Raw genomic sequence first — 27,273 nt, 5'->3', positions numbered from 1 at the left:
TTTTAAAAGATAAAGCACAAAAGCTGTTTGGCTCACATTTTTCTGTGAAAAGACGTTTTTTAAAATGAAACAACCACACACAGATCACAATTTGGAAAGTTTGACTAATTTTGTTCAAAGATGTTGTTATTAAGTTGCATTTAACACAAGTGATGATGCTACCATTCCTGTGTGGCACTGCCAGGGTGCCCAGATGCCAGGTTGTCACTGCCAGGTGGCGGGCCCAGGGGGAGCCTTGCCAGGTAGAGCAGAGGTGATGGGGGATTTCCCAGTGGCCTTCCCAATGTTGGAGAGGTGAGGGGGGGGGGGGGGGGGGGGGGATGTCAAAAGACCAGGGGAGGGAGGGGAGCTGAAAGAGGCGTGGGGGTTGGGTGGAGGGGGAGTTGAGGTCTGTTGGACAAATGGCGCACCGATCTGCAAGGGGCCTTTCCTGCCGGCAAGCTTCAGCACAGCAGCAGGAAATCTCTCTAAGTGCGGCCTCAGTGGGAAGAGGCCAAATAAATGGCAAAGTCCTGTTGAATAGAGGGATGTGTCTCGTCACTGAATCTTTTTCAAATATACACAACACCCAGTAAACGAGGTTCTCTGCCGGGAGCACGGTTTCAGAGCAGTTACATGTAATTTATCGAAAAAGCACTTTCTGCTGTGAAAAAGATGAAGTGAAAGCGCTTAGCTGCTTTTGATGTGAAAACACGTAGCTGCTTTTGATGTGGTGAGGACCTGTCAATCACAGCAAGTGTGTTTATAAACATTAAAGTTGTGATCAAATCAGGGTAATGGGGATACATTCAAGCATGAAGGGAAAGATCAATGAATAATCCACCAAGCAGCTATCTCTGGAGTAATATATTGTCAATCACTGGCTAATGCAATGTATTACTGTGTGCAATTGAATGGAAGATCTGCTTTTAAAAGGCTGTCAAGGGATTTCAAGCCCTTTGAAGTGTACTGGGCTTTTGAGGAAGTCTCTGACACAGCTGCTGCTTTAATGGGGGGTCTGATGGGCAGGCTGGATGGGGGGGTCTGATGCATGGCCGTCGGGTAGTGACCCATAATTTCCATGGTTGTGGGGGGGGGGGGGGAGGATGACCCTACTTGTTGGGGGTGGGGCAGGATTTACGTAGTCGGGGGGGGACAGCGAGGTCAGTTACCAGATCTTGGTATCAAGCCGCCTGCTCAAAATGACGTCCCGATACCGGGAGTCCAACGGGATCCCACGAGCTCCCTGCGATGCATAAATCTGCATGGAAAGGGAGAAAGAATCACTACTGGATGGCACTCCTAGTGCCAGTGCAGACCAGGAGCGATTCCACTCTGGCGGGAAAACAGTCTCCCAAACAGAGACTTTGCCCATTGGTAAGATTCTCTGACCTCCCAGCCTCATGTTTCTCGGCAACCTGTCCATGTGGAGTTTTCACACTCTCCCTGTGTTGGTGTGAGCTTTGCCCCCACACCCAAAAGATGTGCAGGGTAGGTGGATTGGCCACTCTAAATTGCCCCTTGATTGGTAAGAATGAATTGCGTAATCTGAATTTTTTTTAATGTTTCTCGGCAACGGAGGCGGCGAGTTGTTGGTTGGCAGTGGGATGCTCTGCCCCCCCCCGGCTGTCAATGGAAATTCCCATTGAAGTGACCCACTCTGCCGGGAAGCTCGCCGGTGGGGATGTGCTGGCGGCGGGACCAGAGGATCACACCGCCAGCGAACAGCTGGAGAATTCCGGCCAATGTCAGCAAAACGTGCTGACAATAAGATGAACTGAGACAATTACTAAATTACTTGAAAGAGATTTGTTGCAAAAGTTTATTTTTCGCATTTTGTTTTCTTTATAAGCAAAGCCCTCTGGTGCTTTGGCTCTTAGTTTCTGAACAAAAGTCAGCCCTGTTCTTTATAACTAGATTTAAATAAAGAGCTGTAACTTTTTTATTTAAGTAGGAAATCTGTTTAGTCAGACAAAGCTTCCTTAGTGTCTTGCTTTCTTTCCTGCTTCTGTCACATTCTAAATGCATTATCGGGTGTGAAACTAATCTACATTAGGCCAGGAGGGTCCACAATGTGCGCTGAGTTCATTTACTTTTATCGTTCTGCTCTGTTGTGTTAGTGCCACCATTTCAAACATCACATTTGGCGGCATTTTTAAAAAAAAACTCTTTTTATCTCGACCAGCCCAGCGGCCGTCCTCAGCACATTGAGTTTGAGAGCTATCTTGCTGTGGAATGTATCCTGTGCCATATACTTTTAGGCAGGCAAATTCAGTTAATGTTTTGCTTTGGCAACCTTCCAAAGGCCTGAGAGCCTTTTCCTCTTAAGCTGTTATGAGCATGGGAAATAGCATTCACTTGTTCTGCCACTGCAGTCCAGACATTTCGGAGACTAACCCTGACAGGAGGGGACCCATCAGCTTTGACCTCTTTTGCTCGATGGATGAACGGAGAACAGCAGACCTTTTTAAAAATAAATTTAGTGTACCCAATTATTTTTTTACAACTAAGGGGCAATTTGGTCAATTCACCTAACCTGCACATCTTTGGGTTGTGGGGGTGAAGTACACTTCAAAGGACTTAAATCCCTTGAAAGCCTTTTAAAAGCAGATCTTTCATTCAATTTCACACAGTAATACATTGCATTAGCCAGTGATTGACAATATGAGGAGAATGTGCAAACTCCACACGGACAGCGACCCAGGGCGGGATTCAAACCCGGGTCCTCAGTGCCGTAGACAGCAATGCTAACCATTATGCCACGTGCCGCCCCAGAGAACAGCAGACCTGCAGGAACATCTGCGTCTGTGGATGTCCTGATTTCTTTCAGTGAGCGCCCTGCATCTGGGACAACCATATGGGGAGCATTGCCACTAAGATTAATAACCTGGTCTCACGCACTCACACAAGATCAACTTTCCAGATAAAATGCTGAAGGACAATGGGCGGGATTCTCCGTTTCTGAGACTAAAGGCGGGATTCTCCGTTTGTCGACGCTGAAATCGTGAAATGCGATTTGGCAAGTTCCCGACATCTTGATTCACTTGCTCTCTCAAAAGTCGTGAACCTGGTGTCATGGCTGCTGAGCGAGAAAGAGAGGAGGTAGGAAATGGCATGGAGTGATTGCGGGCTGCCGGCCCGGACACCGGCCGTGCTGGCTGCGGTGGGGGGCCCCCTGCCAGGGCCGGGGGAGGGGGAGGGGGGCAGGCCGAGCAACCAGCGTGCCCCCCCAAAGGACTGAGGCAATGCCCAGGCTCCAACCGCCATTATGGTGGCCACCTTGCTGCGCATCCACTGACCACCCACGTGAGCAGAGAGACAGTGCTACATATCTGCCAGATGACGGCACACCTGGCACCAAGGGGGTATGGGGGAGAACACCCGCTCCCGGTGACCGTCAGGGTGACAGTCGTCCTGAACATCTACATGACAGGGTCCTTCCATTCGCCGAGTGGGAACCTGTACGGGATCTCACAGGCCTCGGCGCACATACATGTGTATCTGCGCCGTCACGGAGGCCTTATATGCCCAGGTGCCTCAATACATCCAATTCCACGTGGACTGAGCCCACCAGGATGACCGGCAGCGGGGTGCCCGGGTCCAGGGGGCAATAGACGGGATGCATGTCGCTCTAAGGGCACCTGCGGATAATAGGCCGCTCTAGAGGGCAGCACGGTGGCGCAGTGGTTAGCATTGCTACCTCACGGCAACGAGGTCCCAGGTTCGATCCCGGCTCTGGGTCACTGTCCGTGTGGAGTTTGCACATTCTCCCGTGTTTGCGAGGGTTTCGCCCCCACAACCCAAAGATGTGCAGGATAGGTGGATTGGCCACACTAAATTGCCCCTTAATTGGAAAAAATGAATTGGGGACTCTAAATTTATATATATTTTTTAAAATAAGCCGCTCTACACCAACCGAAGGTGGGTACTACTCGATGAACATCCAGCTGGTCTGTGACCAGCAGCTGTGCAGCGTGCACTTCTGCGCCCGATACCCGGGCAGTGTGCATGACTCCTTCATCCTGGCACACTCGGTGATTCCTGACATGTTCGAAGGACACCACCCCCCTGCTAAGGGGTTGGTTCCTGGGTTACCCGCTGCAGCCGTGGCTGATGACACCTATCTGGAGGCCACAGACCGACGCGGAGACCCGCTACAACAAAGCCCATACAGTGACCAGGAGTGTGATCGAGCAGTGCTTCTGCATCCTGAAGATGCGCTTCAGGTGCCTGGACCGTTCTGGAGGGGCCCTCCAGTATAATGCTGTGAGGTTGCCTGCATCGTGGTGGCCTGCTGCATCCTTCACAACATCACACAGCAGAGGGGCAATGTGCTGGAGGAGGAGGATGAGGAGGAAGGGTAGGCCTCGTCTAATGAGGAGGATGTGTGGGAGGAGAACGATGAGCAGGACATGGGGCCCGGGCAGGCAGGGGAGGCTGCACGACATTATCACCAGGGCCAGCGTGCACAGAACACTCTGATCGCCTCTAGGTTCACCGACTAGGAGGGAGGGGGTGAAGAGAGGGGTGCTGGCCAGGGGCGAGGACACCGCATCCCAGACCCACACCCCTCACTTCCCACACCGCCAAATCACCCGCTTGCACATCCCCGCCACTTTACATATCTGCGGCGCTACGAGCTGGGGACACTGGGTTGGCAGTGACAGCGGGTCTGCGCCATGGGATGGAGGATGATGACAACGCGCTCTGCGCTGAGCTCTGGTGCTCCACATCGGATGACAACGTCTGACTCATGCCCACAGTCGCACCCTCCAACTGGATACGAGCTGGCCAGTTCATCACATGGCCCTGTCGAATCCCTGAGGTGGGGGTGCTGGGAAAGGTTGGGGCACGAGGTAGAATGGGGCACACTGTCCTCCCACATACCTGCACTGGTCCACCCCAACTGGCCAGCCCGGACCAGCCCACCTCACGCCCACCAGACAGAGCACCGAGGCAGGTTTTAACAGTGTTAACAGGTGTTTATTCTGCGGAGATATATACAGCCTGTGCCCTAGCCCCTATAACTAAGCTGTGCCCTGCACCCGTGCCAACCTAACTGGTCTAATGTTCTGGCCTTACAGGCCCTAACAGTATGCCGAGGTGATTCCCCAGACGGTGCAGCAGGGGTGGAGCTGGCCTGCTGAGACTGCTGCCCTGCGACAAGGGCCCCCCTTGGTGCGCGTTTCCTGGGGCGACCCAGCCTGGAAGGGTCCAGCCGCTGCTCGGATGTCCCGGGTGGCGTAGTGCCACCCTCTTCAGCCCGATGCCCACCAGATGCACCAGGGACAGGAGGGGGGAGAGTCCGAGGTGATTCTGTGTTCCAGCACCTCCCCTGCGGGAGTCACCGGCACGGGCCCCATCAGCTCCTCCTCCCTCGGGGTGTTCAATAGCCCCCGGGCTACTTCATGGGACATCTGGTGTTGACCAGGGCCTGCACGCTCGCAGCCATGGAGCATAGGGAGTGGCCCATCTCCGTCTGGGACCGCGCCACATCACGCTGTGAATGTGGCACCACCCTGTGGGTCTGTGTCACATCAGCCAGTGGCTGTGCCATCACCCTGTGGGGAGTGCCATCTCCCTCTGGGACTGGGCCACTCCGCCCAGTGTCTGTGCCACTCTGGCCAGTGCCTGGGCAATGTCGCCGATGTTCCCAGCCCGGCCCGCGCAGCTACTTGTAAAAGCTGCGGCAAAAAGGGCCATTACGCGGCAGTGTGCCGGTCCCGGGGGGTCGCCGCAATCCCCGGAGAAGAACAAGGGCAGCACATCCCAAACACCCCCCAATCCCCCCATCGCCCCATGTGCGTCCCGGGCAGCACGAGGGGAGGATGGACGCCGGCATCTTGTGATCCCCGAGCCACGTGCGATTCATGGGGGTGGCCATTTTGTCCACCCCCAACGATGTGCGACCCATGGAGGTGGCCATTTTGTCCACCCCCGGCTGCGTGCGATTCATGACGCCACCATCTTGGTTGACAACAAAGGACCCCAGCATCGACGGCTTCATGGGGTCCGAAGAAGACGCTGCGACACTACTACCACGACTGGCTTCGGTGACACTGGATCAATCGCGGCCCCGGACGCTCCAGACGACGACAACAACGGTGCTGGTCAACGGATACGAGACGCCATGCCTGATCGACTCCGGGAGCACTGAAAGTTTTATTCACCCAGACACGGTAAGACGCTGTTTTCTGACCATCCATCCAAGCACGCAAAAGATTTCCCTAGCTGCAGGATCCCACTCAGTGGAGATCAAAGAGTTCTGCATCGCAAACCTAACGATGCAAGGGAGGGAGTTCAAGAACTACAGGCCCTACATCCTGCCCCAACTCTGCGCACCCACGTTACTGGGGTTAGATTTCCAGTGTAACCTTCAGAGCCTAACATTCCAATTCGGCGGCCCAATACCCCCACTCACTATCTGCGGCCTCGCAACCCTCAAGGTTGAACCGCCGTCCTTGTTTGCAAACCTCACCCCGGATTGCAAACCCGTCGCCACTAGGAGCAGACGGTACAGCGCCCAGGACCGGACATTTATCCGGTCTGAAGCCCAGCGGTTGCTGAAGGTAGGCATAATCCAGGCCAGCAATAGTCCCTGGAGAGCCCAGGTGGTAGTCGTAAAGACCGGGGAGAAGCAAAGGATGGTCGTAGACTATAGTCAGACCATCAACAGGTACACGCAGCTAGATGCGTACCCTCTCCCCCTCATAGCCGACATGGTCAATCGGATTGCTCAGTATAAGGTATTTTCCACCGTGGACCTCAAGTCCGCCTACCACCAGCTCCCCATCCGCCCAGGTGACCGCATGTACACCGCCTTCGAGGCAGACGGGCGGCTATACCACTTCCTAAGGGTCCCATTTGGCGTCATGAACGGGGTTTCGGTCTTCCAGCGGGAGATGGGCCGAATGGTTGACCACCACGGGTTGCAGGCCACGTTCCCGTACCTCGACAACGTAACCATCTGCGGCCACGATCGGCAGGACCACGACGCCAACCTCCAAAAGTTCCTTCAGACCGCAAACGCCCTGAACCTCACATATAACGAGGAAAAATGCGTTTTTAGCACAAACCGTTTGGCCATCCTGGGATACGTAGTGCGCAATGGAGTAATAGGCCCCGACCCCGAACGCATGCGCCCCCTTATGGAATTTCCCCTCCCCCACTGCTCCAAAGCCCTAAAACGTTGCCTGGGCTTCTTTTCATATTACGCCCAGTGGGTCCCCCAGTATGCAGACAAGGCCCGCCCGCTAATACAGTCCACTACCTTCCCCCTGTCGACAGAGGCTCGCCAGGCCTTCAGCCGCATCAAAGCGGATATCGCAAAGGCCACGATGTGCGCCATCGACGAGTCCCTCCCCTTCCAGGTCGAGAGCGACGCATCCGATGTAGCTCTGGCGGACACCCTTAACCAAGCGGGCAGACCCGTGGCCTTTTTCTCCCGGACCATCCACGCCTCAGAAATCCGCCACTCCTCAGTGGAAAAGGAAACCCAAGCCATAGTGGAAGCTGTGCGACATTGGAGGCATTACCTGGCCGGCAGGAGATTCACTGTCCTCACTGACCAACGGTCGGTAGCCTTCATGTTCGATAATGCATAGCGGGGCAAAATTAAGAATGACAAGATCTTAAGGTGGAGGATCGAGCTCTCCACCTTTAACTATGAGATCTTGTATCGTCCCGGAAAGCTGAACGAGCCGTCCGATGCCCTGTCCCGCGGCACATGTGCCAACGCACAAATAGACCGCCTCCAAGCCCTCTACGAAGACCTCTGCCACCCGGGGGTCACCCGATTCTACCATTTTATAAAGTCCCGCAACCTCCCCTACTCTGTGGAGGAGGTCCGTACAGTCACCAGGAACTGCCACATCTGCGCAGAGTGCAAACCGCACTTTTTCAGGCCGGATAGAGCGCACCTGATCAAGGTTTCCCGCCCCTTTGAACACCTCAGTTTGGATTTCAAAGGGCCCCTCCCCTCCACCGACCACAACGCATACTACCTGAAGATTGGTGGAGTTGTGGATAGTAAGGAGGGCTGTTGTCGGCTGCAAAGAGACATAGATAGGATGCAGAGCTGGGCTGAGAAGTGGCAGATGGAGTTTAACCCTGAAAAGTGTGAGGTTGTCCATTTTGGAAGGACAAATATGAATGCGGAATACAGGGTTAACGGTAGAGTTCTTGGCATTGTGGAGGAGCAGAGAGACCTTGGGGTCTATGTTCATACATCTTTGAAAGTTGCCACTCAAGTGGATAGAGCTGTGAAGAAGGCCTATGGTGTGCTCGCGTTCATTAACAGAGGGATTGAATTTAAGAGCCGTGAGGTGATGATGCAGCTGTACAAAACTTTGGTAAGGCCACATTTGGAGTACTGTGTACAGTTCTGGTCGCCTCATTTTAGGAAGGATGTGGAAGCTCTGGAAAAGGTGCAAAGAAGATTTACCAGGATGTTGCCTGGAATGGAGAGTAGGTCTTACGAGGAAAGGTTGAGGGTGCTAGGCCTTTTCTCATTAGAGCGGAGAAGGATGAGGGGCGACTTGATAGAGGTTTATAAGATGATCAGGGGAATAGATAGAGTAGACAGTCAGAGACTTTTTCCCCAGGTGGAACACACCATTACAAGGGGACATAAATTTAAGGTGAAAGGTGGAAGATATAGGAGGGATATCAGAGGTAGGTTCTTTACCCAGAGAGTAGTGGGGGCATGGAATGCACTGCCTGTGGAAGTAGTTGAGTCGGAAACATTAGTGACCTTCAAGCAGCTGTTGGATAGGTACATGGATTACGGGAAAATGATATAGTGTAGATTTATTTGTTCTTAAGGGCAGCACGGTAGCATTGTGGATAGCACAATTGCTTCACAGATCCATGGTCCCAGGTTCGATTTCGGCCTGGGTCATTGTCTGTGCGGAGTCTGCACGTTCTCCGCGTGTCTGCGTGGGTTTCCTCCGGGTGCTCCGGTTTCCTCCCACAGTCCAAAGATGTGCGGGTTAGGTGAATTGGCCAATGATAAATTGCCCTTAATGTCCAAATTGCCCTTGGTGTTGGGTGGAGGTGTTGAGTTTGGGTAGGGTGCTCTTTCCAAGAGCTGGTGCAGACTCAGGGGGCCGAATGGCCTCCTTCTGCACTGTAGATTCAATGATAATCTATGATTAATCTAGGACAAAGGTTCGGCACAACATCGTGGGCCGAAGGGCCTGTTCTGTGCTGTATTTTCTATGTTCTATGTTCTATGAACGTGGTGGACGAGTACTCCCGTTTCCCCTTCGCCATCCCCTGCCCCGACATGACAGCGGCCACAGTCATTAAAGCCCTTGACACCATATTCACACTGTTCGGTTTCCCTGCGTATATCCATAGCGACAGGGGGTCCTCCTTCATGAGCGACGAGCTGCGCCAGTTCCTGCTCAGCAAGGGCATAGCCTCAAGCAGGACGACCAGCTACAACCCCTGGGGGAACGGGCAAGTAGAGAGGGAGAACGGCACGGTCTGGAAGACCGTCCTACTGGCCCTATGGTCCAGGGATCTCCCAGTTTCCCGGTGGCAGGAGGTTCTCCCGGACGCTCTCCACTCCATCCGGTCGCTGCTGTGTACCACCACTAACCAAACGCCTCATGAGCGCCTCCTTGTCTTCCCCAGGAAGTCCTCCTCCGGAACGTCGCTGCCGACCTGGCTGGCGGCCCCAGGACCCATCTTGCTCTGGAAACATGTGCGGGCGCACAAATCGGACCCGTTGGTCGAGAGGGTCCACCTTCTCCACACGAACCCGCAGTACGCCTACGTGGCGTACCCCGACGGCCGACAGGACACGGTCTCCCTGCGGGACCTGGCGCCCGCCGGCAACACACACACACCCCCGACACCGATCACCCCCTCCCTGCCACCGGCGCACCCCGCGACCGCCCCCTTCCCGGGGGGATCGGTCCTCCTCCCGTGCCCGCCCAGGAGTAAAACAGGAACAAACAGCGAAACGCTCCCGGAGACGACAACGCCTGAGCAAGCACCTGCACCACCACCGGGGCTGAGGCGATCGACGAGGAAGACCAGACCGCCCGCTCGACTCGTGGAATCCGCGTGACACCAAAAAAAAGCAAGGATGTTGTAGTAACCAAAAAAAAAATGTTTTGCCCGTATTGTAAATAGTTCTCACAAACTTGCAGTTAGCCCAGTGTAGGGCTATTATTAGCACAGTCTAATATTAACACAGTCCGAAATTTGTTCCAGGGCCAGGGCCACCATGCGAACCGCCACCCCGCTGGAGTCCTTTTTAACAAGGGGTGAATGTGGTGGTATGTATTAGGGGTAATGTGGTACCTGTGAAGCCGAGAGGCTATTGGCTGACAGGTCCTGGGTCCTGGTTGGATCTGCCGACTTCTGGCTCCGCCCTGAAGACGGAGTATAAGAGCTCGAGCTTCTCCCCGCAGCCTCATTCTGTTGCTGAGCTGCTGGGGACAAGTCTCGCTTAATAGAGTCTAGATAGACTTCATCGCTTCTCGTCTCGCGTAAGTCATTGTGCGCTACACAAGGCTTGTCTAAAAATAGCCTCATTTGGTGAAGGTGGTATTTGCAGAACTGTAATCAAGCAAATCATTGTCTTCAGGAGGGTGGTAAACACATGACAGGAGGAGGAGCAATGATGAGGAAAGAGCTCTGAGTCAGCACAAGCTGATGACAGGAAGTAGGAGTCAAGGTCATAACAACTGGGTTATTTCAACAAGGACAATCAGCAGTGTACTCTGGCTGAACATTTCTATCCCTTAATAATCATACCAGGGCTGATGCAAGCTATGCCATTAGAGGGAGGAAGCTTGTGGAAGTCAGGCACAGTTGATAAGAGAGCATGATAGGGTAGGTGTTGCTTTAAGCTACTTTTGCAAATCCCTTACCAGCTGATTGAAGAATGGCAACGGCAGAAGTCTGAAAGCTGATTTGCTGTGTGTCTTTTCACCAGGGAAGAAACTGCATTGGAAATTGCACAACCCAAACAGGTAAAAAGCTTAAAGAAATGACACATTATTATAAAGTCCTCGGGCAGCACGGTGGCACAGTGGTGGCACTGCAGCCTTACGGCGCCGAGGTCCCAGGTTCGATCCCCGCTCTGGGTCATTGTCCGTGTGGAGTTTGCACATTCTCCCCGTGTTTGCGTGGGTTTCGCACCCACAACCCAAAAGATGGGCAAGGTAGGTGGATTGAACACGCTAAATTGCCCCTTAATTGGAAAAAATGATTAAATAAAATCCAGAAGAATTAATTCGAGGGACCCCTGAGGTTAGTGCCTTTCCCCCCAAATGGGGCCTGATGGAAGACGCTGTAGTGGCCCTCAGTGAAATAGTTTTGGTTTCTGAAAGGGATGCAGAAATGTGCAGGGCAACATGAAGTTTGGCTCAATGGCAAAAGCAACCTATTGTAAAAACATCAAGCCTCAACATAAATACATGCAGCAAAATCAGCAAATCTATCGTGAGAGCAGCAAAGACCAATTCTTCCCTACCTGGCGGGGCGGGGGGTCCCGGCGCCGAGGAGTGGCATGAACCACTCGGCGTCGGGCCGCCCCGCTAGGCCGGCTTCAGAATGGTTTGCGCCACGCTGGCCGGTGCGGAAGGGGCTTGGCGCCACGCCAACCGGCGCCAAAGGGCCTCCGCCGGCCGGCGCAAGTTGGCACATGCGTGGGAGCGCCAATGTGTGCTGGCGTCATCCCAGCGCATGCGCAGGGGGGATCTTCTCCGCGTTGGCCATGGCGAATCGGTTCACCAGCCGGCCCGGAAGAATAGAGTGCCCCCACGGTACAGGCCCACCCGCAGATCGGTGGGCCCTGATCGTGGGCCAGGCCACCGTGAGGCCCCCCCCCCCCCCCCCCCCCCCCGGGGACAGTTCCCCCCGCGCCCCCCCGAGGCCGTCCGCGCCGCCAGGTCCCGCCGGTAAGGACCTACTCTAATTTACGCCGGCGGGACCGGCAAAAGAACGGCGGCCACTCGGCCCATCGCAGGCCGATAAATCGCCGGGGGGGACCGGCGTGGCGCAATTCCCGCCCCCGCCACATCCCCACCGCCGGAGAATTCGGCAGCCGGTGGTGGCGGGATTCATGCCACCCCCCGGCGATTCTCCGGCCCGGTGGGGGATCGGAGAATCCTGCCCGATCGGGGAGATTGGTAAAGAGCAGGGACTAATCTCAGATTGAAGCAAGTGAACAAAAGTCAATTTCCAGTGGTTATTCAAAATAATAAAACATAATAAAGTAAATTAATTTCCAACTTATTGAATGTAATTCATGTGGAGCTGTATGCGCTGGATTCTCCATTCAGGAGAATTATTGCTCCCATCAGAGGAGAATCGCTGCTGGTCTCCGCTGGCACTAGGAACGGTGCCCAGGTAAGAGTCCCTGTCCTTTACCATGCTAATTTATGCTTGGGGATTAGATCACTCGATTCCATCAGAATCCCGGCATTTTGAGCAGGCAGCCGATTCCGAGGTCCAGCGGCAGACCCCCTTCCACTCACAACACAAATCCTGCCCTACACACACGAGGGTGCCCGACATGACCATGACCCCCACAGTCCCCCCATCTGACATCCCCCCCTGCACCAGAGACTGCCCTACTAGGGATCCCGCATCAGAGATCCCCTAACAGAGACTCCTACCACTCTATTGCCTGGACTGTTATTCAGCTTTAAGGCAGGGGTGACTGATAAGGGTCTCTGTTGTGGGCCCCTGATCGACATTCTGATGGGGGCTCTCTGACGGGGGTCTCTAATGGGTCTGTTGGGGGGGTCAGATGGGGTTTTTTGATGGAACTTTCTGTTAGGGGTCTCTACTGGGGGTCCTTGATGGAGGGATCTGATGGGAGGGGGATTTGATGGGAGGGTCTGATCGGGGCTGAGGGCGTCAGCAGGGAGGGGGGGGGGGTGCATGCTATGGGGATGACCCATTATTCCCATGGTTGGGGGGGGAAGGATGTCACTAGTTGTCAGCGGAGGGGGGGGCAGCAGGACTTGCATTGTGGAAGTGGAAGGGGCCTTCTGATGGACTTTGACGGATACCTCAGTTACGCACTGACCCACTTTAACCCACCACATCAGGACCACGCTTAGACAAACTTATACCAAATCCCTCCCAGAGGATTTCCAGCTGTGGGGGTTGGTGCATAACAGGGTGAGAGAGTGGGGGGTAGAGGCTCGGGCTTCCAGACCGTTAATCAGATGGCGATGATGATGGTGTGGGGCAGGTAATACACTGGGGCTGCCGGCGGGGGATGGGAAGACAGAGTACTGGGCTAATGGTAAGATTCTTGGCAGTGTGGATGAGCAGAGAGATCTCGGTGTCCATGTACATAGATCCCTGAAAGTTGCCACCCAGGTTGAGAGGGTTGTTAAGAAGGTGTACGGTGTGTTAGCTTTTATTGGATTGAGTTTCGGAGCCATGAAGTCATGTTGCAGCTGTACAAAACTCTGGTGCGGCCGCATTTGGAGTATTGCGTGCAATTCTGGTCGCCGCATTATAGGAAGGATGTGGAAGCAATGGAAAGGGTACAGAGGAGATTTACCAGAATGTTGCTTGGTATGGAGGGAAGATCTTATGAGGAAAGGCTGAGGGATTTGAGGCTGTTTTCGTTAGAGAGAAGAAGGTTAAGAGGTGACTTAATTGAGGCATACAAAATGATCAGAGGATTGGATAGGGTGGACAGTGAGAGCCTTTTTTCCTCGGATGATGATGTCTATAGCACGAGGGGACATAGCTTTAAATTGAGGGGAGACAGTTAGAAGACAGATGTCAGACGTAGGTTCTTTATTCAGAGAGTAGTAAAGGCGTGGAATGCCCTGCCTGCAACAGTAGTGGACTCGCCAACACTAAGTGTATTCAAATGGTCATTGGATAGACATATGGATGATAGGGGAATAGTGTAGATGGGCTTCAGAGTGTTTTCACAGGTCGGCGCAACATCGAGGGCCGAAGGGCCTGTACTGCGTTGTAATGTCCTATGTTCTATGTTCTAACGGGCGCCAATCCCGTTTGTCCCTTGATGCTCCATTCGCTACGCAATCGGGAGTCCCAATACTGGCTTTGGACAATGGAGAATCCACTCCTATGTTGGGAATCCTTCAGTCAGGTTTTCTCATGTGCTGCAGTACCAGAACAGCACAGATGACTGGAATTTTTGAAAACCAGAAGTGATTTGCTCCGGCATGATGTCACATCGATTGGATGGGATGATGCGGAAAGGGCGGATGTAGTGGCGTTAGCCCCTATCATTAGGTGGAAATGAATTGTAAAATACGCCAATCAGTTTGACATCCTACCTGGGCCTGAACCTGATTGCATCATCAAAGTGGGGCAGGGACAATCTGAAACAGAAATCTCGCCGGTGCAAATTCCATTTTAGGCCTCTATCAAGATTTAGCAGCCATTACGGGATTTGCACCTGCAGTAACGGGACTGTTTGACCGCGGCCAATAGTTACATTTCAACTCCTTAATTCCTCAAGGAGGTTCACAATGGATGAAAAAAACATTTCCTGAGTCCTTCCCCTGTGCAATGTTCCTTTAAAACTGTTAAAAAGAAGGAAGATCGGGGACGGCACTTGGCGCAGTTGTTAGCACTGGGCCTGTGGCGCTGAGAACCCGGGTTCGAATCCCGGCCCTGGGTCACTGTCCGTGTGGAGTTTGCACATTCTCCCCGTGTCTGTGTGGGTTTCACCCCCACAACCCAAAGATGTGCAGTTACCCCTTAATTGGAAGAAAAATAATTGGGTACTTTGAATTTATTTAAAAAAAGAAGGGCGATCTTGTGGCACAGTGTTAGTGTGGGCTAGAAGTTTCGGGTTTGGGACCCATTCCATGAATTAATAGCCATGGAATGTTCATTCATAATGTGGCCAAACAGGTTGAAGTCCATGTTCACCAATGGCCTCTTAGGGCATGGTACCCAGAGGAGGAGGAGAAAAAAGGAGAAGCGAATCCATCAGAATCTGCAACTGTTTCAGCTCTTTCAGTACATGCATGGTACTTTGAATGACAACATTCAGGGAATCTCTTGAGGGCGTTTGAAGAACCAACACAAATTTCCTGTGTTAAATCAGCATGAAAACACAACAAAATGGGTGAGTGGGGACTGAAGTTGGAGCAATCCCAATTATTCTGGGTATCTACTTCTCAAAATTTCTGTTTATTATGGGGTGGGATAGGATAGCAATATTCAAATAGAGGAAATACATCACTCTCCTGAACAACACTGGGGGAGAATAGCTGTTTATTTGACCATGATTTCCATTGTTACTCAGATCCTTGGGTATGTAAAATGTTGAAGGATTTATTTTCCACAACAGTTGATTGTAAATTGACTGATTCCACAACAGATCCTGGACTGTTAAAAAATGAGACATGTATAAAATCTTCAGTTGGACAATGTACCCATTTGTATCGTGGGGAAGAGCCAGTGAGTTTTTCATTCCCATCTGAGCTTGATGTCCCTGCAGCACCCTCAGTGATACAGACAGGTGTCTGAACAATTTGCTCCCTGTAAGTGAGAACAAGCAATTTGTAAATGGATAAATATCCCATTTGCTACCCAGACGAAAGATGTGTCCTGGAATTCAGGTTAGAATTCTGAAGCTCTTTATTAATACACTAACTTTATATGTTGGCATGGCACCCTGTTAAAATAAAAATGACACAACACAGAAAGGCATATGATCCTCGTGTAGGAATTGTGAGTCACGATTATTCAATCACTGCATCTCATCACTTACTAAACTGTTTTTCTGGAAAATGATCACTGTAGCGTCACTAGATTCCACTGTTTTGCCTTTGACAGGATACTGACAAGCAGGTTTCTGAAGAACTTGCTCTTCAACCAGGAAGAACCATGGTAGCTGCTGGGTATGCACTCTATGGCAGTGCTACCCTAGTGGCGCTCTCCACGGGACAAGGTGTCAACTTCTTCATGTTGGACCCAGTAAGTAGCTGATATTACTCGAGAATTATCATCATCTCGGATCTGGTGCACTACCTGTTAGTATTTGTGATATTGGAATAAGCCAAAATAAATTATTGCACCTTAATTGTCCTTGCATCAATCTGAGCATGGGGTTTGGGGGTAAGGAAATCCGAATACAATTTACTTGTGAGGTTAAGATTTCAGTTCAGGTCCTAACAGAACATTAATAAGGAACTTAGTGAAAGAAGTCTTACAACACCAGGTTAAAGTCAAACAGGTTTGTTTCGATATCACTAGCTTTCGGAACGCAGCTCCTGCCTCAGGTGAATGGAAGGAGCAGCGCTCCGAAAGCTAGTGATATCGAAACAAACCTGTTGGACTTTAACCTGGTGTTGTAAGACTTCTTACTGTGCTCACCCCAGTCCAACGCCGGCATCTCCACATCATGGTTAGTGAAAGAAGATAGCCTTTTTTGCCGGGTGGGGTGCTGGTGGCATGGGGACATTGGAATCATGAAATAAAATTTGAACATTCAATCATCCATACAACCATTAACTGAAACAGGAACAACAAAATAAGACATTCTTGGTTAAGTCGGGAATGTTTTTTTATGTTTCACTCTCTTTGCATTCTGATATGCTCCCCTTGTTGATGCTCCCAGCAGGTACTTTCTGCTGCCAAACGTGCAGCCTGCATTGCTTATGGCCTGGACACCAGGTGGCACATAGGAAAGTGCAAGGAAACCTCAAGCTGACTTTCTTCTGTGTGGGTGGAAGTGGGCATGTGACTGGATAATTGATTGAAAGTGGACATTCATTATCCTTCTTCTTTGGCAATCACTTTCTAACCTAATTATTGATTGTCCACCTAAGACACTCCATGTTACTGGTTATAGGTTCTGGGTGGCCGATGAGCCTAAACCTGGAGCCACATCTCCGATTGCACACTTGGCCGGTGTTTCCAGGCAATGAGATTGGTCCTTGGACTCAAGATCGTGGATATTCCTTTTTCAGGCTCCTTTGCCTGATCTCCTTTTGCATTGGGCTTTCTCAAAGAATTTTGTCCCTTCAATCAGAAGGTTCCACCAAGTAGATCTTCTCTGAGCAAGGGTCTTCTAGCTGTTGACGTCTATGTTGAATTTTTTGAGGGAAGCCTTCAAGGTGTCTTTGATGCGCCTGCTTTGTCCTCCTCTAGTTCGGGTGCCTTCTTGAACTGTACGAAGAAGATTTGCTTTGGCAATTGAGACTCTGGCATCCTAAGCACGTGACCAGTGGATGATCATGGCCTCGATGCTGGTGCTCTTGCCTCCTTCAGGGACACTAATGTCAGTATACCTGTCCTCCCAACTGCTGCAGAGAATCCATCTCAGATAGCACTAATGGAACCTCCCCAGGGCTTTGAGGTGGTGTTCGTCTGTGGTCCATGTTCGTACAATGATTTAGGAGCCACATAGGAGAGTTGCAAGGATGACTGCCTTGTACACGATGATCTTGGTATCAACATGGATGTCGTGGTCATCAAAGACGTCATCCTTAGGTATCCGAAGGTGGCGTTCGGAGATTGGATACAATTTTGGATCTCTTCATCATTGTCAGCCTTAGATGAGAGTTGGCTCGCCAGATGGCAGCATGATGACACAGTGCTTAGCACTGCTGCCTCACAGTGCCAAGGGCCTGGGTTCAATTCCAGCCTAACGTGATTGTCTGCGTGGAGTTTGCACTTTCTCCCCGTGTCTGCGTGGATTTCCTTCGGGTGCTCAGTTTCCTCCCACAGTCCAAAGAATTGCGGGTTAGGTGGATTGGCCATGCTAAATTGTCCCTTAGTGTCCAAAGTTTAGGTGAGGTACAGGGATAGGGTGGGAGAGGGGGGCAGTGCTCTTTGGAGGGTTAGTGTAGACTCGATGGGCCGAATGGCCTCTTTCTGCACTGTAGAGATTCTATGATTCTATGGCAGAAATGTTTCACGTTTGGGAGGATTTCTCCAATAATCTTGATGGAGGGAGAGACCTGAACTTGCCTGTAGCGGGTTGGTAAAATACTTGAGTTTTCTTGAGGTTGAGGCTGAGACCGATTCTTCAATATGCGTCCGTGGAGTGTCAAGCATGGCTTCGAGATTGTCTTCTGAGAGTGCTGAGATGGCGTTGTCATCCGCATACCGAAATTTCACGAGCGATGTCAGTGTTGTTTTCTTCTTGGATCTCAACCAGTTGAGGGTGAAAGGTTTTCAGTTCATCCTGTAGACAATGTCCACTCCATTGGGAAGCTTGTTCTTGACAAGGTGAAGGATGGTGGCAATGAAGATGGAGAAAAGAGTGGGGGCGATGACACATCCCTGCTTGGCTACAGTCTTGACCACAAAGGTTTTGGTCTTTTTCCATCGGTGAGGACTGTAGTCAACATCTTGCCTTAGAGGAGTCAGAGGAGGTTGATGAATTTCTCTGTTTATCCATCCTTTGATAGTGTCTTCCATAGCACTTCCCTATTGACTCAATCAAAAGCCTTGATCAGATCGATGTTGGTATTGCTCCTGGCATTTCTCTTGAAGTTGTCAAGCAGTGAAAATCATGTCCATTGTTCCATGGTTTAGTTGAAATCCACATTGGCTTTCCAGGAGGATTCCTTCAGAGACTGGGAGAAGGCAGCTAGTGAGGATTCAGGTGACAATCTTCCCAGTGATGGAGAATAGGGAGATTCCACAGGAGTTCCCACAGTCTGCATTGTTCCCTTTTTTGAAGATGTGGTGATGATGGCATCGCTGATGTCAGCAGGAATTTCTGTCCCAGATTTTCTGCAACAGCTGATGAAGATGACGGGTGATCTCTTCTCCTCCAAGTTTGAACATCTCCGCTGGAATCCCGTCCACTCCTGTGGCTTTTCCATTCTCCATCTGTTTAATGTCGGCTTTGACTTCATCCACATTTTGTGGCCGTCTGAAATCATCTTTGATGGGGAGTTGGGGGATTTCTTTGAACATGTCCGCATCTATGTTCGTACCATGATTTAGGAGTTCTTTGAAGTGTTCTCTCCATTGAAGGCTGATGTTTTTTCTGTGTCTCAAAAGGTCCTAACTCCACGCCGGTTTTCGGCCTTGGGTGTTGGCCCTTATATTGCCTTGCTCGCACTGAAGAAGCCTAGGGTGTTGTGCTTGTCAGCGAGGAGTTGCTGCTCCTTAGCTTTCTCAATCCGCCATTGGTTCTTGATTTCCCTAGTTCCTTTTGTACCTCCGCCTTTACTGTTCAATGAATTGTCCTCTTTGCCTTGCTGGTGATGTTGTTTTGCCAGGTGTGAAGAGTTTTTCTCTTCTTGTCGATGAAGTGTTGGATGGTGTGGTAGTTCTCATCGAACCAATCTGGGTGATTCCTGGTCTTGTAGCTGGTGGTTTCTTTGCAGCTTGAGATGAGGGCTGTCTTCAGCTCTTTCCAGTTTAGAATTAATACTTTGGAGATTTTGGAGAAGACATTGTTGGAAGTTCACTAGCATGCTTGGCTCTTGAAGCTGCTCAACGTTGATCTTTTTTCTGAGCTGTTTCTGGTTAAGTTTGATATACACAGAGGAATGGATGAGCCGCTGATCGGTCCAACAGTCATCTGCACTGGTCATCGCTTTGGTGATGAGGGCATCCTTTTGATTATGAAATCAGATGATGACGAAGTGGATCATGTACCAGTGCTTTGATCGTGAATATATCCAGGAAGTCTTGAACTTTTCTTTTTTTGGCAGGACAGTGAATTAGTGATGAACAATCTGGTATTCCGTGCATTTGGTGTGCAGGAAAGCTCTGTTGAAGTTGCAATTCCCAATTCCTTCCTTTCCGATGGTTCTTTTCCAGAGTTGGAAATCTTTTACAACCCTGGCATTGAAGTCACCAAGGAGGATGTTCTTATCATCTTTAGGAATGCTAGAGAGTAGAGGACGGCACGGTGGTGCAGTGGTTAGCACTGCTGCCTCACGGCGCCGAGGACCCAAGTTCAATCCCGGCCCCGGGTCACTGTCTGTGTGGAATTTGCACATTCTTCCAATGTCTGCGTGGGTCTCATCCCCACAACCCAAAGATGTGCAGGGTAGGTGAATTAGCCATCCTAAATTGGCCCTTAATTGGAAAAGTATTTTTAAAAACGAATGTTAGAGAGTATGGTGTCCAACATGGATTAGAAGCCATCTTTGGACTCATCATTGGCATCAAGAGTTGGAGTGTAGACACTCACAACCTTTGCCAGCTGGTTCTTTGCAAATTGTAGCTGAAGGGGTCATGAGGCACTCGTTGATGCTGACAGGGAACTCCGAAAGTCGGCTGACGAGTTCATTCTTGATGGCAAATCCAATTCCATGCATCCTGGGCTGATCCTCGGGTTTTCCTCTCCAGAAGAAGGTGTAACCACCGCCATCATCTCTGAGCTGCCCTTCGCCTGCTCTTCTGGTCTCTTGCAGAGCAGCGACATCAATGTTGAAATGCCTGAGCTCACAGGAATTAAAGGCGGTTCTCCATTCCGGCTGCATGTATTACTCATTGACATGAGGGTTCGTACATTCTAGGTTCTGAAATTCAGTTTAACTTTGATTTTCTGCCCGTAGGCCGATGAACCTGCTGGATGTGGTTTTCCAGCCAGTTTGGAGTCAGAACAGACTATTTTTAGGGCAACTTTTCTGGCGCTTTCTAGACCTTTAAAGTGGGCATGCCATTGCACATCAATAGACACACACAGTCCTTGATCAGGGGGGGTATAGTTCCAGTGGCAAGGGAACCTCGACAACTCGGGATCTCCCTACTGCTGCTGCCTTCATCTGCCACCGCAGCCGTTTTGATATCATACGAATATCGTTTGCCTGATCCGTCGTTGAGGGCTTGTTTTGAAACACATTTGATTGCTTGTTGTGGGATGATTGGTATTATGGCATTCTCTTTCAGCATTACTTTCTTTATGTTTCATAAGTTTATTAGGATGGACAAAATTCTCACTGCGTTTTAATTTGCCATTATTCTCATTGAAATGGACTACAGTGGGATTTAACATATTTTGACCTAGTGGGATAGGTAGTGGGGGGGTGGGGAGGGAGAAGGTGCCTGTTGTATATGTGAGAAACCCTGAAGTCAAGGTCCCCTCCACTATTCTGTGGTGTTTTGTAAGTGAGAGTCTGAGTAAAAGCTTTGCTCAGGGGTCAGTCTCAAAACTCAGTTTAAAGTTAAATTTAGACTCAGAGTTAAATTTGTATGAGGCGTGCAGTCACATTTTAATATTTAAACTGCCAGCCTGCTTCTTGGGAAGGGGTGAGCTGCCTGTCCATTCACCAAACACACTGGTAAAACCGGAAGTGGTTGGATTTACTTCGGGATTCAGATTTCCAACCCTTTAACTTTTCACCCAATCTAAAACAGCCCTGTTAAATTCCCCCTTATCTATCCCTCTGCCCCATACTTACCCCATGTGGTAGTACCAGGTATTGCTGTACCTGAGAGGCTGATGACCATTAGTTAGACCCAGGAGTCTACCATTGGCTGTATTACGTAGCTCCGCCCTGAAGGCGGAGTAAAAGAGATGGTGCCGTCCCAGCTGCTGGGGAACAAGTTCTAGTCGATTAAAGCCTTCAGTTATGGAATCACTTCGGCTTGAGTGTAATTGATCGCGCATCAATTTAATCTACTAGATTTAAGCTGGAAGGATGGATCTCCGAATCAAACCGGAGTGCCTCCAGCTCAGCCCCCACGCAGAGAACTCGGCTGCAATATTTAAACATTGGCTGGCATGCTTTAAAGGCTACCTCGAGACGGCCGGAGGCACCCCCTCAGAAGGACAGAAAATGCATCTCCTGTGCTCAAGGGTCAGCCCTGGGATCTACCCCCTTATCGAGGAGGCGGCGAACTATGATGCCGCAATCGAACTGTTGGAAGGACATTATATCCGCCCGGTAAACCAGGTCTACGCACGTCACCTGCTTGCTACGAGACGATAAAGCCCCGGGGAATCGTTGGAAGATTTCTACCGGGGGCTACTGGTGCTGGGCCGAAACTGTGGCTGCCTGCAAGTTTCGGGGAGCGAGTACACGGAACTTTTAATCAGAGACCCCGCAGGTCTGCGCTACGAGACGGCCCGCTAACGCCGCCGGGCCCCGCTGTTTCTTCTGCGGGCAGGCGAATCATCCCTGCCCGCGCTGCCCGGCCCGCACCGCCACCTGCAAAGGGTGCAGCAAGAAGGGCCACCTTGTGGGGGTCTGCCAGGCCCGCGCCGTGGCCGCGGTCTCCAGCAACTCCGGACCGCCGTGGCAACCCCCCCTTCAGGCCCCGACCGACCAGCGCTCACCGGCACCCCCCTATCCTAGGGCCACGTGCGACCCACGGGCACGGCCATCTTACCCCCCCCCCGGACACCACGCTGAACGGGTGGGCGCCGCCATTTTGTCCATCCCCGCCGCCATCTTGTTCATGCCCGGACACCATGTGCGACCCATGGGTGACGCCATCTTGGATGGGGCCCCAGGCCCCCAGCTCGGCTGACTACATGCTGCCCGATCAGAACTCGCAACTGCTTCATCTGGCCTCAGTGACACTGGACCAAAGTCGACCCCGGACACTCGCAACGGCTACAACGACGGTCTTCATCAACGGCCACGATACGTCTTGCCTGATTGACTCTGGGAGCACGGAAAGCTTTGTTCACCCCGACACGGTAAGGCGCTGTTCACTTGTAACCCACCCTGTAAACCAAAGGATCTCCCTGGCCTCCGGGTCACACGCGATGATAAAGGGGAGATAAAGGGATTCTGCCTACCGAACCTCACTGTCCAAGGCAGGAAATTCGACAATTTCCGCCTGTATGTCCTGCCGCACCTCTGTGCGGCTACCCTCCTGGGGCTGGACTTCCAATGCCACTTGCAAAGCCTGACCTTTAAATTCGGCGGCCCTATACCTCCCCTTACTGTCTGCGGCCTTGCGACCCTTAAGGTCGACCCGCCTTCCCTGTTTGCGAACCTCACCCCGGATTGTAAACCCTTCGCCACCAGGAGCAGGCGGTACAGTGTCCAGGACCGGACCTTCATCAGGTCAGAGGTCCAAAGGCTGCTGAGGGAAGGGGTCATCAAAGCGAGCAACAGTCCCTGGAGAGCTCAAGTAGTGGTGGTAAAGACCGGGGAGAAACATAGGATGGTCATTGACTACAGCCAGATCATCAACAGGTTTATGCAGCTGGACGCGTACCCTCTCCCCCGTATAGCCGACCTGGTAAACAGAATCGCACAATACAAGGTCTTCTCCACGGTGGATCTCAAGTCCGCCTACCACCAGCTACCCCTCCGTAATAGTGACAGCAAGTACACTGCCTTCGAAGCAGATGGGCGGCTCTATCAATTTTTAAGGGTTCCCTTTGGGGTCTTGGTCTTCCAGTGAGAGATGGACCGAATAGTTGACCGGTACGGCTTACGCGCAACGTTCCCGTATCTGGATAACGTCACCATCTGCGGCCATGACCAGCAGGACCACGACACCAACCTCCGCAAATTCCTCCAGACCGTGAAAATCCTTAATCTGACATACAATAAGGATAAATGCGTGTTTAGCACCAACCATCTAGCCATTCTAGGCTACGTAGTGCGAAATTGAGTTATAGGCCCCGACCCCGAACGCATGCACCCCCTTATGGAGTTCCCCCTCCCTCACTGCCCCAAGGCCCTGAAGCGCTGCCTCGGGTTTTTCAGCTATTACGCACAGTGGGTCCCCAACTACGCAGAGAAAGCCCGACCCCTAATCCAGTCCACAACCTTCCCCCTGTCGACGGAGGCCCGCCAGGCCTTCAGCCGCATCAAAGCAGACATTGCAAAGGCCACGATGCGCGCCATCAACGAGTCCCTCCCCTTCCAGGTCGAGAGCGATGCGTCCGACGTAGCTCTGGTGGCCACCCTCAACCAAGCGGGCAGGCCCGTGGCCTTCTTCTCCTGTACCCTCCATGCTTCCGAAATTCGCCATTCCGCGGTCGAAAAAGAGGCACAAGCCATAGTAGAAGCTGTGCGACATTGGAGGCATTACCTGGCCAGCAGGGGATTCACTCTCCTCACGGACCAACGGTCGGTTGCCTTCATGTTCGATAATGCACAGCGGGGCAAGATTAAAAATGACAAGATCTTGCGGTGGAGGATAGAACTCTCCACCTTCAACTACGAGATCTTGTACCGTCCCGGGAAGCTAAACGAGCCTCCTGATGCCCTGTCTCGCGGCACTTGTGCCACTGCACAAGTGGACCACCTCCGAGCCCTCCACGAGGACCTCTGCCACCCGGGGGTCACTCGTTTCTTCCACTTCATCAAGACCCGCAACCTGCCCTATTCCATCGAGGAGGTCAGGACAGTCACCAGGGACTGCCAAATCTGCGCGGAGTGCAAACCGCACTTCTACCGGCCAGAGAGGGCGCACCTGATAAAGGCTTCCCGTCCCTTTGAGCGCCTCAGCATGGATTTCAAAGGCCCCCTCCTCTCCACCGACCGCAACACGTATTTCCTGAACGTGATTGACGAGTACTCCCGGTTCCCATTCGCCAACCCCTGCCCAGACATGACCACAACCACCGTCATCAAGGCCCTCCAGGGTATCTTTACACTGTTCGGTTTCCCCGCGTACATACACAGTGATAGGGGGTCCTCCTTTATGAAATGAAGTGAAATGAAAATCACTTATTGTCACAAGTAGGCTTCAAATAAAGTTACTGTGAAAAGCCCCTAGTCTCCAAGAGCGACGAACTGCGTTAATTCCTGCTCAGCAAGGGCATCGCCTCGAGCAGGACGACCAGTTACAACCCCCGGGGAAACGGACAGGTGGAGAGGGAATACGGAACGGTCTGGAAGACTGTTCTACTGGCCCTACGGTCTAGGAATCTCCCAGTCTCCCGCTGGCAAGAAGTCGTCCCGATGGCCCTCCACGCCATCCGGTCGCTGCTCTGTACAACCACAAACCAGACACCTCATGAACGTCTCCTTGTTTTCCCCAGGAAGTCCTCCTCCGGGACCTTGCTCCCAACCTGGCTAGCGACACCCGGACCCATCCTGCTTAGGAAGCACGTGCGGGCGCACAAGTCGGACCCGTTGGTCGAGAGGGTCCACCTGCTGCACGCTAACCCCCAGTACGCCTACGTGGTGTTCCCTGACGGCCGGCAAGATACAGTCTCCCTTCGGGAGCTGGCGCCCGGCGGAACCCCACGGGTTCCCTAACCATTACCCCCCCCCCCCACCCACAGCAGTGGGAGGGGTCAGTACTCCCGCCACTCCTGCCTTGGCCCGCCCACCCACCGACGCCCCCTACAGGCGCCCCCACCCCCCCGTGTCAACCGTTTGCCCCAACAGCGCCGCCTAGGGGTGACGGAGCTGCCAGCGAGGCCGAAACCACGCTCCCGGAGTCGCAACCACCGGGACCCCCACCAGAATCGCCACCGAAGCCCAGACATTCCAGAAGGACGACCAGGCCACCCGATCGACTGATTGCTTCACTGTGACTTTAACTGTCATACATATCCTCGACTGCACGGTACCTCCATACCTGATCATACCATGTTAGAGGCGACTGTTACCACTGGCCACCATCCCCACCGGACTCTTTTTTAACAGGGGGTAAATGTGGTAGTACCAGGTATTGCGGTACCTAAGAGGCTGATGACCAATGGTTAGACCCAGGAGTCTACCATTGGCTGTGTTACGTAGCTCCGCCCTGAAGGCGGGGTATAAGAGATGGTGCCGTTCCAGCAGCCTTCACTTTCTGTACCGAAGCTGCTGGGGAACAAGTTCTAGTAGATTAAAGCCTTCAGTTATGGAATCACTTCGTCTTGAGTGTAATTGATCGCGCATCACCCCACCTACCATCTCCTTAGGCAAATAGTTAAAGCTTACTCTGAAAGACTCAAACAAGAACAGCGAACATTTGACAAGGCACCAAAGGATACATATAACTGAGACATGGAATCACAACAACAAATCAGAATTGCATTTTAATAATCACTTGGCTCTCCATAAATTAGTGGATTTCTTTGTCAGCTATAAGTGTGATTAACAGATGCATTCTGACACCACACCCTCATTATCATCTCTTATTCCTGATATTACATATATTTTCAAACTGAATCCTAGCAATAATAGTTATTAAAATATAGAAAATTAATTAACATTTGCTGAGTTTTATGTGATAATTATTAGTTCTGTAAATCGAGGGCAGCACGGTGCGCAGTGGATAGCACTGCTGCCTCACGGCGCTGAGGTCCCAGGTTCGATGCCGGCTCTGGGTCACAGTCTATGTGGAGTTTGCACATTCTCCCCGTGTTTGCGTGAGTTTCGCCCCACAACCCAAAGATGTGCAAGGTAGGTGGATTGAACACACTAAATTCCCCCTTAATTGGAAAAAAATGAATTGGGTACACTAAATGTTTTTTAAAAAAAGGTCTGTCAATCGAAAAATTAATTTAACATAAACTTTTTAGAATAATTGCAATTATTCAAACCTTAATTCAGTCATCTGTCCTGCTGATATATCAGCACACTCACACTAGGTCATGTCCAATCACCTAAGTGTGGAAAGCGAATCCCCACCATAAACTTAATTGCAGCAAATACCATAAGCTGGAATTCTAATAATCCAAACTTTGTATTGCTTGATTACTGTTATAATTCTCTTTCCTTATTTAGGCTGTCGGTGAATTTATTCTTGTGGAAAGGAATGTGAAAATAAAGAAGAAGGGAAATATATACAGTCTGAATGAGGGTTATGCCAAATACTTCGATCCTGCACTCACAGAATATATCCAAAAGAAAAAATTCCCTGAGGTATGAAATTTGCATGAACAGTCATTGTCCTGGTCAAAGGACGTGTCTCATAAGCTCGAAAATAACTCCACTCGAGTCAGGTGTAACTTGGTTAGATTCAAGGGTTCCCTTTACTCTAAAGCTGGAAGGTTGCCATCCGCCTTTAGTGCTCCCAAAAGATAGCTTGCAATATCAGGAGTGCATATTGGGAACATGGATACACACCCCACGATTTTCTGTCATCATTGGGAAATCACAATCTGCACTGTCAGCATACAAAGCTCTGTGTTGGGAGAGCTAAGGGGAAAATGTATACCCCTGGTGTCAAATCAAGGGTACTAATATGCAATGCACTCTATGACTGGCCTACAAAACACGTTTTATATGGATCGCTTAGTTGAAATAGGACACAGGCTGTGGAGACTAAAAACCAGGGCTAGATTTTCTTGTAATTGGGCCAACTCTAGAAATTGATGGCAGGGACTGGATAATGTAGTCCTGCCCCATTTCTAGCAGATCCCATTCTTGCAAGCAGGAAGAAGGGGAAAGGGCATGAATCACACAGGCAGGAAACCCAAACTCAGCAGTGTTATTTGAA

The 27,273-nt window shown here is 51.3% G+C and overlaps 1 protein-coding gene across 1 annotated transcript in view; it reads left to right on the top strand.

Moving 5' to 3' along the window:
• The window catches only part of LOC140429559 (fructose-1,6-bisphosphatase isozyme 2-like), an 80,633-nt gene that overhangs the window by 19,097 nt on the left and 34,263 nt on the right, over positions 1 to 27,273 (top strand). Inside the window, exons 4-5 of the mRNA XM_072516720.1 lie at positions 15,787 to 15,927; positions 26,559 to 26,696. Coding sequence (XP_072372821.1) covers positions 15,787 to 15,927; positions 26,559 to 26,696 — 279 coding nt within the window. The remainder of the gene's footprint in view (positions 1 to 15,786; positions 15,928 to 26,558; positions 26,697 to 27,273) is intronic.

Source organism: Scyliorhinus torazame, chromosome 9, assembly GCF_047496885.1.
Source record: "Scyliorhinus torazame isolate Kashiwa2021f chromosome 9, sScyTor2.1, whole genome shotgun sequence".
In the NCBI taxonomy this organism is placed as follows: domain Eukaryota; kingdom Metazoa; phylum Chordata; class Chondrichthyes; order Carcharhiniformes; family Scyliorhinidae; genus Scyliorhinus; species Scyliorhinus torazame.
Note: the sequence above shows the minus strand (reverse complement) of the source record. Positions and strands in the feature narration are given on the sequence as shown.